This window comes from Sitophilus oryzae, unplaced genomic scaffold (assembly GCF_002938485.1).
Source record: "Sitophilus oryzae breed Bouriz unplaced genomic scaffold, Soryzae_2.0 scaffold_1063_pilon_pilon, whole genome shotgun sequence".
Lineage (NCBI taxonomy): Eukaryota > Metazoa > Arthropoda > Insecta > Coleoptera > Curculionidae > Sitophilus > Sitophilus oryzae.
The window spans coordinates 340,181-355,071 of record NW_022145686.1 but is presented as its reverse complement, the minus strand read 5'-3'; the positions used below and the strand labels follow the sequence as shown (position 1 = coordinate 355,071).

General features: G+C 34.1%; 1 protein-coding gene across 3 annotated transcripts in view; it reads left to right on the top strand.

Moving 5' to 3' along the window:
- Nucleotides 1–12,654, top strand: part of LOC115878596 — a 34,690-nt gene extending 22,036 nt beyond the window's left edge. The window contains exons 6-7 of one of the 3 annotated variants that reach the window (XR_004049559.1): nt 9,234–11,628; nt 11,922–12,654. Coding sequence is in view for 1 of the 3 variants with exons in the window: in XM_030895146.1 (XP_030751006.1) it covers nt 9,234–9,519 (286 nt within the window). In the remaining 2 variants the exon portion in view is untranslated. Of the gene's footprint in view, nt 1–9,233 lie in introns of all 3 variants that reach the window. The other 2 variants (XR_004049562.1, XM_030895146.1) reach the window with 2 other exon arrangements.
- The last annotated feature ends 2,237 nt before the right edge of the window (nt 12,655–14,891 follow it).

The following is a 14,891-nucleotide window of genomic DNA, read 5'->3' as shown; positions in this document are numbered from 1 at the left end:
AGATCGTGCTGGGACCGTGAGAACCTGCAGCTTTGATCCCCCTGATTCGGAGATGTCCTTTGACGATTTCATGGCCCGATACAACAGCAGTGAGAAGGCTCGCTATGGTGTAACCAAAGAAGATCAACGAGACCTCTTTTCCGTGCCTCCTGATTATTCGCTCGCTCATTGTGTGGCTCGAGATTTGCGGATGTCCAGAGGAATCGCTGCGACGTTCAATGAGAAGTTTGGGCGTGTCGGAGAACTACGCCGACAGGATCCAGAGGTTGGAAGCGTCTTGAGGCTAACCGACAATGCACATGGTCAAGCAAGGCACATCTTCTACCTGGTCACCAAGGAATGGTCCCCGAGTAAGCCGACTTATCTCAATCTATGGAAGACCCTGATTGAACTGAGAGAAGCCCTGCTAAACAACAACATTGCACGATTAGCCATTCCGAAGCTGGCGTGTGGACTCGATGGTTTGAGTTGGCGTACAATCCGGAACATGATTGAAGTCTTGTTCAGATTTACGGGAATCGAGATCCTCGTTTGCTGCTACAACCCAAAGCTGAGATCGGGAGAGAAAACTGTAGACTGCTATTTCTACCAGACTTCGCAATGTACCAGGGGCCAGCTTTGCAAATACCTTCATTCACCGTATAATCTCGGGACGAGCATGTGCCTAAGAAGGGGCAGTGTTGCGAGCCGGTGTGGACTCGACCTAACCTCACAATATGGCCCGCCCTCGGATGACCTTAACATCGCATAGACACCGCAATGATTCATTCGTTCGAGAAGAATCGAGACCCACTAGAATGGACTAGTACATACGAGAACATTCGAAAACCTTCTCTATGCGCCTAACGATCTATGGACTATTCTAGATTTCTTTTGCTGTAGGTATAAAAGCCGGCGGCAGTGGCCTAGAGAGGGCAGTTATAAATATACCAGTGCAGTTGACGCACTAAAATTCAAAATAAATTCTTAGTTATAAATCGTTTGTAAATAGTTCTATAAGTCTTTTATCGTTATTGTTTTTGTTAATTAGTGTTAAATAAATAGTGTTTAAATAAATTGTGACTTTCTATCCACACGGAACCGACGAAAAACGTAACAGTACCATCAAAGTCCTACCCAAGTATTGCCTAAGTAGAAACTTCCCCGCTATCTACTGTCTAATCGACTGCTCAGAAATAATATGTAAGCCACCCGACAGTGTACTCGCAGTACTGTCCATAGTACTGACCAAAAATTTTTACAGCTACTGTCCAAAATTTTTCATCCATCGATCTTGTCACTAGCCTTTTTATAAACAGCAAAATATTTACTTATTTCAGGTTAAAAACGAAAATTCGCCAAAAATTGTTATGTTGGTGCTCCTTCTACGTATCTATCTTGGTAACGGTGCTACCTAGGAACCTCGAAGGTACCTCTAATTATAGAAATTTTATCGGTCTTTCATTTATCTTCCAACATATTTTCTTTAAAAATTAAAAGTTTTTGAATAAATGGCAAATTTAGGAAAAAATGCCAAAAATCCAAGATGGCGGCGCCATTTTGACAATGTTCCCTTATAGGAGGCATGGGGACTTTTAGTATGTTCAACAGGACCCTTAAAACTATCATTTAAGACTAATCGCAGCTTTATGTCATTTTGTTCCCAATTCGCCCTACAGGAAATTTCCCGCAAAGTGCCCCGCATTAATAATGTGGATGCACCATGGATGCACCCTCACACGCATTAAAATCCAGACCACATAAATTGGATGACTAGCAGGGTATATTCACTCTACACATTCATTAAAAAACTATTTTATTATCAAACTTTTAAATACTAATCTGAATGTTATGTTAAGGTACTTTTTTAAATATTTTCAATTTACTGGCACTCCTGGTATAACTGATAGCGCTGGTAGACATATACCGGGTGTTGCATCGTCGGACGGACATAGGAAATCCCATGTAAATTTTAATGGGGTCAATTATTGACTTCCCTAATTATTTTAGAGAATAATTCTATTTAGGTTTATTGAAGAGCACTAAAACCCACATTCAAAAGAATAATTTTAGATATTTTTGATTAGCTCGTTTACGAGTTATCGCCGATGTCTTTTTAAATATTTCTCCTTTCGTATGGCCCTGTATTTACTTATGAGCACCAGTCAAGGTAAAAGATAACTGTCAAATGAAGTTGTCATTTCAGAAATTTACCTATTTAGTGCTTTATTATTATTGAAAACTCATTCCTACATCGGAAATCTTAAGATTTATAAATACGTAAGTAAAATAAAGTAATCAATTACAAGGTTAATTATAGTATTATTACAATATTCAGTAACTTATTAATTTAGGTACTATTAAATTGATAGAACTTTAGGATTTAAGATGTTCAAATATTCCTCGATCGACTGCTAGACAATAACCCAGGCGATCATAAAATTCTCTTCTTACATTCACTAGTTGGTAAACTGAAATTCTATTGCATTCGGAAGTAATAGCATTTTTTAACTCGTCTCGATTTGGGTATTTTTTATCCTTGTATATTCTGTTTTTGAATGGCCCCAGAGAAAGAAATCATTTGGCGAAATATCAGGAGACCTTGCTGGCCAATTTACTGTATGATTTAGGCCAATAACGTTTGCGTTAAAACTATTGTCTAAATATTCCCGAACAGCCAGGGTACTATGTGCCGGGCAGCCATCCATTTGGTACCAAACTTCCTGATTTTCCCTAGCGGCATCATGTAAAGCAGGTAAAATATGATTTTCGAGTAATTCCAAATAATATTCTGCATTTAAATTTTGCGTAAGAAATAATGGCCCGATAATATTGTGTCCGAATATCCCTGATCAAACATTTACTTTCTGTGGATATTGCGTCCTTGTTTCGACAAACCTGTGTTGGTTTTCTTTGTTCCAATATCGATAATTTTGAACATTGGGTTCTTTATTTAAGGTAAACGTGCATTCGTCAGTGAAACATATGTTTTTTAAAAATTCCCTATCCGTGTTTGCTCTTTCCATCATATCAAAACAAAACGCCTGCCGCCGTATTTCGTCCCCATCTCGTAGCTCTTGGTGCTTTTCATATTTGAAGGAATAGTATTTATGTCGTTTCAAAATTCGAAACGCTGTAGTGTGATCTATTCCTATTTCATCCTCAAGTTTCCTTGTGCTGATCTTTCCATCGTTCTCTTCCACGCACAATAAAACTTCCAAGTCGGTATCATTTCTTGCATCTTCTCTTTGTTCCTGCCTTGCTTCACATCTGCAGTTATTTATTAGGGTACCTTTGGTCTCAAATCTCTGGATATTCCTTGCGATTGTCGATTTTCCAGGTATCGGTCTATTCGGATACAGAGCAGCAAACATGTCCGACACCTTTTGATAACTATTTCCTTGATAATACCATTTAATCATCAATACTTTTTCTTCGGTAGTGTAATTCATGGGTAATATTTTCGATGTAGGTATGAGTTTTTAATAATAATAATAAAGCACTAAATAGATAAATTTCTGAAATGACAACTTCATTTCACAGTTATCTTTTACCTTGACTGGTGCTCATAAGTAAATACAGGGCCATAAGAAAGGAGAAATATTTAAAAAGAAATCCGGCGATAACTCGTAAACGGGCTAATCAAAAATATCTAAAGTTATTTTAGTGCTCTTCAATAAACCTAAATAGAATTATTATCTAAAATAATTATGGAAGCCAATAATTGACCCCAGTAAAATTTACATGGGATTTCCTATGTCCCGCTCGACGATGCAACACCCGGTATATATTTTATGTTTTGGAATCGAGCATATTCTGTATCCGCCCCTGTTTGCAGAAAGTTTGTTCAAAGGAAACGTAATTGGATTGTATATATCACACCATTCATTGGCCTGCCAGGTCTTTGGTGGGCTGTGAATAAGGGATTATTTGAACATTTTTTTAATTAGTAGTTTAATAAAGTTCCTTGAGTGACAAATATTTCGATTATTCCTTGAATAATTGTGGATGTATGTGGTTGAGCGAGGCCACGAGAGTGATTACGCTGTGTACTGTTCGGGTCGCTCTCAGGGGTCGGGTAAAGCGGGTGAGTGGGCCCGAAAGAAAATATATGTATCACATTTCAGAAATGCCTAAGGCTTAGCCCGATCCTGTCGTGTCAAGCCATACCTAAAATTCCAAACACACGTGCTTTGATTAAGGTTTGCAGAGCTTCAGCATTTGCCATAAAATAGCGAGCAATTTATTACAAAACCATATAAATTATATATCACTGTAATCACAAAACTTCAATCTATTTCCGTATTGTAGCGGAATTTTAAATTGTCTTAATTTTCGAGAAAATTTACTCCAAACATAAGGAATATTTTGTTGATGTTTGACCATCAAAATCTTAAAAATAAAAAAGTTGTCTAAAAATTTGCTACAATACGGATATAGTATGATACTTTATCTTTAATTTCCTTCTTCATTTGAGTAAAAATACCTAGCCAGTTTTACATAAAACGTTAAATGCCGAACGCTTATTTTGCTACTTTTTCGGACTATTGACATGGACTCTTAAGTATAGTAAAGAGGTATTATACAGGGTGGTCCGAACTGTATTCCGGAAACTTCGGCAGCAAATTCTGCAGATAAAAATAAGTAAAAAAGTTCGTATAAATGTATGTTCTAAAATGCTTAGTTTCGGAGATACAGGGTGTAGAAGTTTCATTTTTATTTCGATTTTTTCCAAATAATTTCTGAAGTAAAGTCACTATTTGGATGAAAATTGGTGTCTGGAAGTTTTTTGACATGAGAAATTTAATTTTGATATCAATATGACTTCTACTAGTAGAGGGCGCCACCTACATATTTTTTAGCCGGTTTGAAGAGTAATAACTTTTCGTCCGTACCTGTATAAAACTACTGAGTAAAAAATATACATTTACGACGTTTTTTACGTGAAAAAGGTTTCTTGGTAAAAATCGCTACGAGTAATGGTTTTCGAGATATTTGGAATCGAAATTATCAATACCTGTCATCATTGACATTAATTAAACATGTTAACTAAATAGTTATTAGACTGAAATCATAAATTTGAAATATTTTTGTGCCAAAAGTTCAACAGAAACTGTTTTATCATCATTTTTTGCAGAAAAATGTATGATTAATTTAAAAAAAAAATAAAAATTTCCCAAATTTATTATTTCAGTGAAATAATTATCTACTCAACGTGTTTATTTTTCGTCAATAATGCCATGTATTGACTATTTCCATTCTAACTATCTTAAGAACGGCTGCTCGTAGCGATTTTTACAAAGAGATATTTTTTACGTAAAAAGTCACAGAGATGTATATTTTTTCACTCGGTAGTTTTATACAGGTACGAACAAAAAGTTATTACGCTTCAAAATAGTTAAAACACATGTAGGTGGCGCCCTCTACTAGTAGGAGTCACATTGACGTTAAAATCAAATTTCTCATATCAAAAAACTCCCAGCCACCAATTTTCATCCAAATATTAACGTTACTTCAGAAAATATTTAGAAAAGATCGAAATAAAAATGAAACTTCTACACCCTGTATCTCTGAAACTAAGCATTTTAGGACCTACATTTATACGAACTTTTTTACTTATTTTTATCTGCAAAATATGCTGCCGAAGTTTCCGGAATACAGTTCGGACCACCCTGTATAATGGAAAATAAATTTCCTGCAGTTTTTAGTAAAGTATTAGTATTAGTTCTTGTATAGTAAAGAGGTATTTTAATTGTAGCTTTCTCCTAGGCCTTATTATAAATTTTACTAATTTTCAAGGCAGATTTTTGCAAACAGTTAAATGTAGATTCCGAATAAAAGTAAATTCTAGGCGAATGTACGCCTCTTCAAAAAAAGTCTAATACAACTTTTGCATAAAATCATCTGGGTAGATAATATTTGTCCTTTTCAACATTTACCAAGGATTTCCTATGTCGGATTTCCTATGTATTCCAATGCCCACCACACGGTATACCGGATGTTTCAAGAAACATGTGCCATCTCTCGTGGGGACATCTCTCTCTAAAAATAAGATTTAATTTTCATATCAACATAGGTCCGATTCTGCTTTGTTTCGTAGCTACAGGGTGTTAAAGTCTTTTAACACAAGTCTTTTAACACCCTTTAAAGCATTTTTTCTATTTGTTGTAATTTTCTTCCAAGTACTTTTAGCGTTTCGAATGAAATTTTTAGGGTAAAAGTTACTATAAATGCGACATATTTTAAAGCTAAAAAAGTGTCGACATATTCACCAAGGACGTGCATATAGGTTATCATCGCAATATTTTTCTAAAAAAAGCATGTACGCCACTGACTTTTTTCTCTTGTTAGCGAAATAGTGTAAGCAGTTTAATGCCGATTAAAAGTTATCTCTTGATATTTTGTCGATTTCGGCCTCCTTGATGAGATAAACGCAATTTTATTAATTTGCCTTGATCCAAGTCTAATAGCAACCTTTAAAAAAATTTAATATCATTAACTTTTTTAAAAGAATTTTAAATAAATACTCATTGATTCCTCATCAAAAAATATGAAAAAAAGTTCGTATAAACATGGGTATGGAAATGTATAGTTTTAGAGTTACAGGATCTTAAAACTTTTTAAAATTAGGTTTTTTGTAATTATCTTAAATACCATTATTTTTTTATTTGAAATTGCTGTAGATTGGACTAATAGTAATAATAACTAATAGTAATAATATTTAATAAAAAATTAGGTAAAATATATGATTTATTATTTTCGTTTTTATTTTAATTTTATTAAATGTGATAAATAAAATAGCGTTTATCTCATCAAGAAGGTCGAATTCGACAAAATATCAAGAGAGAGCTATTAAACGGCCTACACCATTTTGATTTCAAAAGAAAGAAAGTCAGTGGCGCACATGTTATTTTTTGAAAAATATTCCAGTGATAATCCATATGCACGTCCCTGGTGAATTTATCTCCACTTGTTTAACATTAAAATATGTAGCACTTAATAGTAACTTTTACCTTCAAAATATCATTCGCATCACTAAAAGTACTTGGAAGAAAATTATAATAAATCGAAAGAATAATAAGACTTTAACACAATGTAGCTACGAAACAAAGCAGAATCGGACCAATGTTGATATGAAAGATAAATCTTATTTTTACATGAGGAATCTCTCAACGAGAGATGGCACATGTTTTCCGAAACACCCTGTCTAAAGTTGTACCGGATGTATCATCATGGTCCCACTAAGAACAGCTCTCGGCTGTATCTCGGAAAGTATTAGCCGTAAAGCCTGCGGAAAAAAATATTTATAACTAAAGGGGCTATGAGAAATTGCTGGAAATTATTTTCAAGTTTGTAAAACGGCCGCTAGGTGGCGCAACTGCTATGGAAAATAAGAAAATATATTTTTTACAGAATTTTGCCTAGATAATGGATACTATAAATAATAGCTTCATAATCTTCTGTAAATTTTGGATTTTTTTGTTAGAACCATTTTCCCCTATCTGCTAAAATAAAGTGGTGGGGGAAGGTTAGATCTATCTTTATTTAAATGTTAATAACTCCGGACTGGATGATCAGAATTCAACAAACCAGGGCTCGTTTAAAAGAGCGTTTCTTACTCTATATTATGCCATAAAAATAATAATAATAAGGTTTTGAACGTAGACGCTAGGGGGCGCTTTCATACAATTTAACAAACATAGCGCGTTTTTTCAGAAAAATTAAATACGATAGTATGTGTTATTTTAGCTGATAGTAAGGAGTAGTAAAAGCTTAAAAAGTCAGCGAAACGCGCATCTTGATATCGTCTTTCAAACCAAAGATATTAGCAAAATTATAATAAATACCAAAAAATAAGCACTTAATTACCTTATTTTTACAATACAGTATCAGTAGCCCTCTTGATTAGGCCCATTCTAACAAAAAAATAAGATAGAAACAGTTAGTTTATTTTAAAATCGACGAAATACCAGAACACCATAATACCAGATGTATTAATATCCAATAATTACGATATTAATAAAAGTGAACAAGAAACGATGATTCAGTGAAGTCATGGTAGGCTTTGGAAAAAAGTTGCTTTTCGCGTAATAGTATAAACGTCAAATTGTTATTAGATCAACATTTTGATAGTCTTAGCAGCGTTTTTTTATCTTTTAAATCCTTTTTCAAAATGCCTTTATTATTTGAAGTAGTTGAAGTTATTGGCATTTTGAAAAAGCAATCAAAAGATAAAAAACGCTGCTAAGACTATCAAAATATTGATCTAATAACAATTTGACGTTTATACTATTACGTCAAAAGCAACTTTTTCCAAAGCCAACCATGACTTCACTGAATCGTCGTTTCTTGATCACTATTAATAATATCTTAATTATTAGATAATACATCTGATATTATGATATTCTGGTATATCGTCGATTTTAAAATAAACTAACTACCTATTTCTATCTTATTTATAGGTTAGAATGGGCATAATCAAGAGGTCTACTGATACCGTGTTGTAAAAATAAGGTAATTAAGCGCTTATTTTTTGGTATTTATTATAATTTTGCTAATATCTTCGGTTTGAAAGAAGATATCAAGATACGGTTTTCGCTGACTTTTTAAGCTTTTACTACTCTTTACTATCAGCTAAAATTACCTATACTATTGCATTTAATTTTTTTGAAAAAACGCGCAATGTTTGTTAAATTGTAAGACGACGCCCCCTAGCGTCTACGTTAAAAAGCTTATTATTATTGTTTATATGGTACAATATAGACTAAGAAACGCTCTTTTAAACGAGCCCTCGCTTGTTGGATTCCGATCATCTAGTCCAGAGTTATTAATATTCAAATATAAACAGATCTAACCTTCCCCCACCACTTTATTTTGGTAGATAGGGGAAAATGGCCCTAACAAAAAATATTCAAAATTTATTGAAGATTATAAATCTGTTACTTATAGTACATTTTATCGAGGCAAAACTGTGTAAAGACTCCATTTTCTTATTTTTTGTTGCAGTTGCGCCCCCTAGTGGTCGTTCTACAAACTTGAAAATATTTTTAATTTTATAACTAAAGAGGCTATGGGAAGCCTCTTTAGTTATAAAATTTTTTTTCCCCAGCCGCTACGGCTAATACTTTCCGAGATACAGCCGAGAGCTGTCCTTAGTGGGACACCCTGTACACTTAAATAGGCCTGAGTCTAAATACCTTAAAAGGTGTACTGCAGTTTTCATTTACAAACTGATGTAAATAAATCATTTCTAGGGGTACTTCACTCTTTCGCGAAGACACTTTAGCCAGTCAAGCCAATACCAGTCCAAACCATAACGAAGGCGTTGGTAACACTAGCGAATCCGACTGGTCTCGTGTGTCATCCTCGGCCAATAGTTTAGAATGGGACAGCGTTCAAAATTCGGCGCAGTCTGATGTCGACACGTTAGATATCGATACGCAGTTTTTATTGAATGAAATTGATCGTTTGACCAATCAGGCTCTTAAAGAGACAGGTACTCTTCCCGACAGTGTAAGTTATTTAGACGACACAGTGTAGTCTATACTTTAGACGTAAATTTACGTCATTACTTTTATGCCATCAAACATTCCACTAACTTAACAGTCTGAGGTTTTTTCTAATATCAATTTTGAAACTTAAATATATTTTATAGATTTTTCAAGATTTGAAATATCATTTTAAAAGGTTGTTTAAAAGGTTGTATTCGTTTAGTTTTAATAAGATGCATTTAATCAAGAGTTTTGGTATATTTTTAGAATCATAAATGTATGTAAAAGATGTTTGTTGCATATTATGACGTAAATATTAAATACAACTAGTTAAGTATGTAATTATTTAAGTTTTTCAATATTTTATAATAATCTGTTCAAAATAGGATCTTCTATTTCTAGAGTAGATTAGAAATAAAATAATTATTTGTATATAAAGAAAGTTAATTGTTAACTATCTAAAGACTGTAAGGTTAATGTAACATTAATCAAAATACAAATTATTTTTGAATAGGTACTTGATTAAATAGGGATTAATCTGTGAAATACATATTACCAGAAGATTTCAACAACTAAGCTGAAAAGAATAGTAATATTATTTTTAATTAATATTAAGAAATGTCGGACTGAAATAGTCCAGACTAAAAAACTGTTATCAACTGGCTACTCATAATATACAATCAGTTGTTTAAGTATTAGCAACATTTCTAATAGGTTTGCATTAAATAACTATGAATAATAAAATACTATGTATAGTTTGTCCAGCGACAGAAATGAGTTCCACAGACATTTGAAAAAAAATCCACAATCAATCCACATTTTCCTTAAAATGAGACAAAATCTAATGTTCCTATATTTTCACGGAACATCTTAAGGTGCGTCCACATGCTTGTGATCCTGCTCGCGCCCTTGCTTCTGTGCTTGCGTTACTTGCGCTTCCTGTTTGTCGTGTTTCTCAAGATCTTTTGGCTCGCAAGCAACGGCGTCCACACTGTAATGTAGTGCTTGCGTTCGTGCTGTTCGGACATGGATGATGATGATGCCGAAGTATTTTTAATAGCGGCTGCTAGTGGGATCATTATTGCAAAACGAAGGAGACTAAGAGAAAAAAAGACGGTGTTGGATGTCTAATAATTTCAAAAGTAGATCCCAGTACAGTGAAAGTAAGCTTCTACACGATTTACAAACACACAGAATGTTTTTAAATAATTTTTATCGCATGTCCGCTACTGATATTGAAAGACTTTTTAGTTGGCCCCCGCATAGAAAGAAAAATACAACTTTTAGGAAGTGTATTCCGGTTAAAGAAAGAGTTAAAGAAAGATTGGCCATAACATTAAGATTCCTTGCAAGACCTTGTGGAGACTCACATACCAGCTTGGGTTATTTATTCAAAGTTTACAAGCAAAGCATTTCAAAAATAGTGCCAGGCGTATGCCAAAATATAAATAAAGTTCTCAAAGATCAGATTAAGATAAGTAGGCATTATAAATATAGAGTTATATTTTATTAATAGGTTAGTAAGCGAGGGTTTTAGGGTCCGAATAATGAACACCTGCCCCGATTGACCTGAAATTTTAGCAGTGAATAGATATGTTATATTGGTCCAACATATATATACATATATATTAGAAACAAAAGTTACATAGTACCGATGGGTGCTTTCACCCTGGGGGTGAGTGCCACTCCTTCTCGGGGTGAAAGATAAATCACCAATTTTAATTGCAAAAATCAATAAAGGTGAATTCTAAGCAAAAAATGTTTCAAAAACACAACTATTTTTAATTCTGAACAAAAAAATAAGAAAAATCATGGTAGCATCATCATACTGCAGTAAATACCGAATCCTATAAATGAAACTAAACTAAAAACTAAACAAACGCAAACAGCTCGAGCGCTTCGAACCGCCGCACATAGGTCATTTTATGTATTTTAGGAATTAATAAATAAAAAAATTGAATGTCGAAAAAAATATTTTTTTATATTTCATCTTGGAGCTAGGGCCCCATAGATATTATTTCTGCAATATTATATTTTAATATTAACAAAGGTGGCCATGGCGAGAATGACAATATCAAAGTTTGTTTGAATTATTTCGCGTTGTAAAATTACTGTCATTAGTTCATAAAGTTTCGAATTTTGTTGTTACGAATAGAAGGTGAGTTTAAAAAGTAGTGCTGTGTTATTGTGTACCATAAGGTAAGATTTATTATTAAAAAAAATAATATCCGTTTAAAAAGCTTGTGACTTGGCGAAAAGATACAATGTTTTAATAATAAGAAAAAAATAGTTTTTTTCATAACTTTGTATTTAAAAATGTTTATAATTCAGGATTTATACAGATTTATTTCAAGAACATTTTTTTCGTATTCACAATCATTTTATCGATTAATCTATCCTAAATTTAACTGCCAAGATGTGCCAAGAGTAAATATATATATATTGTTTTAGGTACCATGTCAATAGAAAAATCTCTCTTGTTTTCTGCTTGGTGTGAAGGCAATTCTTTGAAGAACAAAAATGCATCTGTTTTGCCATTTGTTCTGAACACGCTAAATTTAGGGCAACATGTTGGCGACGAACATTATAATGAAATAGTGAAAATTATTAAAAAATGTAATTATTATTATTATTACTCTTTGTCTAAATGTGTGGGAACACGGTCAAATAAGGAACCATTTATCAAAGAAGTTCTTAATTTACTTCGAGAGCGTACTTTACAGGCATCAGAGTTTGATGAAAATATTAGTCAGGATGATGATATCATCGATATTATGTCTCTAAAAGGGTACCTACATAGTGAGGCATCTCGATGCGATGTTCGCCGCGATGCATCCTACGCGCACTTACTCGTTTGCAGTGCTTAGAACGTGCGCGTAGGATGCATCGCGGCGAGCATCGCATCTAGATGCTTCACTATGTTTGTACCCTTAGTAGTGACGAGGATATCGATAGTGATTAAATAAAAATATTATTACATAAATTTCTCTAGTAAAATAGTGTTATTATCATTTTATTTATATTTGTTAAATGTTTTAGGTTGTTTTTTTCATTGTTCAAGCTAATTTTTACTTTCAATTAACTTTAAAATTAAAAATTAAATTTAGTAAACCTTCTAGATACTAATAAATTCACTTACAAAAAAGTAACGAACTACAGTTTTTGTTTGAGTTCGATATAATAAAATGAAAAAAAATAATATATTTCGTAAGACACCCTGTACAAGCATAAAATGAAAGAAAATATCATTATCCCACGCATTTATTTATTTTCTTACCAAACAAATTTATTTTTGTTTTAAAAAATAATTTAAATTTTAAAGGCATTATTTATTACCGCCTAAATTGGCGAAAATGACCTATGTGCGCCGGCCGTAAAGTATTCATGGCTCCGAAGCGTCTCTTTAGGCGGGTACGCATATGAGCACGAACGCGAATGAGGCAGCCCGAGGACGCATGAGCATACGTAGGTGTACGTCTGAACGAGGCGTGCAAATTTGTTTGAAACCGTATGCATTCGGCCGCGACCCGATCCAACTGTTGTCGGTACATCAAAGTGAGGCATCGCCTCGTGCGCCACTCATCTGTGCTCAGTGTGGATGGAAATAATAAAAAATAATTTCGAGACAGTCCACGTGTTGTTGTTTTGGAGTAGTAGTAGTGTACGTCTTCGTAAATTTTTAATAATAATATTATTTTTTAAATGCAATGGAATGGTCTCAACAAATTGTGCTAGTGCTTCTTGAAGAATATCAAAAAAGGGAGATATTATGGAAACCAAGACTTTTAATAAACTACTTAAAATTATAAAATACGCAGCACGTTCAGCGTCATCAGAATCTGAATCGGCCATATTTATGCATTACTACTACTACTGCACAAGAAAATGCTCACCATATTTATGGATCGATTCCGTACAACGCCTCGTGCGTCCACTATTCAGGTTACCCAAAACTATATTTCTTCCCAAGGCCGAACCGAATCCGAGGCAAATGGTTCGGCTTCGGATTGCCTCATTCGCGTTGGTGCTCATATGCGTACCCACCTTTTGATGTACCGCGAGAAAGCCGAACAGTCGAAACAGGCATTTTATGTGATCGCGATCGCAAGCACGTGGAGCACTGCGAGCATCGCGAGCGCCGCGTACATCTCGCTCCGACTGTTTCCCATGTTTTTCGTGTTTCATGTGTTCGTTCGGCCTGTTCGCGAGCAATGTGGACGCAACTTTAAGCCTTAAACGAACGCATACGGCCGCATGGCTTAGAACGAACGAATTTGGGAAATGTGCGCGTGCGGTTGCGTTCGCTGACTTGGCGGTACTTCAAAGGGAATACTACCGCACGTAAACAGATGTATGATGCGTTCACTGAGTGTGTATGTAACAGCGAACAGCGAAAAAGTACTTCAAACAAAATCACCGCATGTGTGCGGATTTGGTCGAACGTATGCGTTCGCTAAGTGACTCGCGGCTTTAGACTTATCAATTCTACATTACTAAAAATGAGATTGTCATACTCTATTAAATAATTCCGGGGACACGTATATTTTAAATCTAAATTAATTAGACACAACTTTTCTCTATAAAAAAATCGTCGTTTGTCCGTTAGATATTAGGTATGAATTTATAAAAAATAAACACATTTTTAATGATATTTGAAGAATCGGCGGCGGCGCCTTAACATTTGACTTTCCCAAAAAATAAAAAGGATAAGGGAAGGGTGAAAACTACCCACACCTCTCCATAAATTCTGGCAGAAAATAAATGTTTTGTAACTTCGACTGATTTTTTTTCGTAAAAGTTATATAGAAACAAAAATATAAGTACTTATATTTTTGTTTCTTGTAAAAAAGCGCCACCTCGCAAACTTTTTGGGATTTTTTTTCTCAAGATGACCTACAAAAAATACTTACTGTCACCTTAAAAGCATAATAGGCAGTAATTACCTAATTGGCGAAAATATGGAACGTTATATCAGTGATTATACCGTATGATCGAATAAAAACGGCGTCAACGATGGCTATGAAATGAAGATCGCTGTCATTTTATATGTAAAATTATATGGGAAATGTCATCGATCGTCATTTCCAAGCCAACTGGACGCTGTTTTTTTTCGATTATCCTATGTATATTTTTCCTATATGTATAGAAGGATGTGATTAATAAGTGATAATCATTTAAGCGATTATAACTTGGTGCCGATATTGTAATTGTCATTTTTTGAAATTTTCATTCAAGAAGCCATTTCTGTCAGTTTCACAAAATATCCCGTCAATTCTTATTACAAAATGGCAAAAGAAAGATTTGGTAAATATTTCTTTGTATAATCATTTGAATACAACTCGATGTTTCGGGATTACCTAATATTTTTGCCTGACACTCAATGCGATACCGGTAACACTACTCCTCCTTCGGAGTTCATTT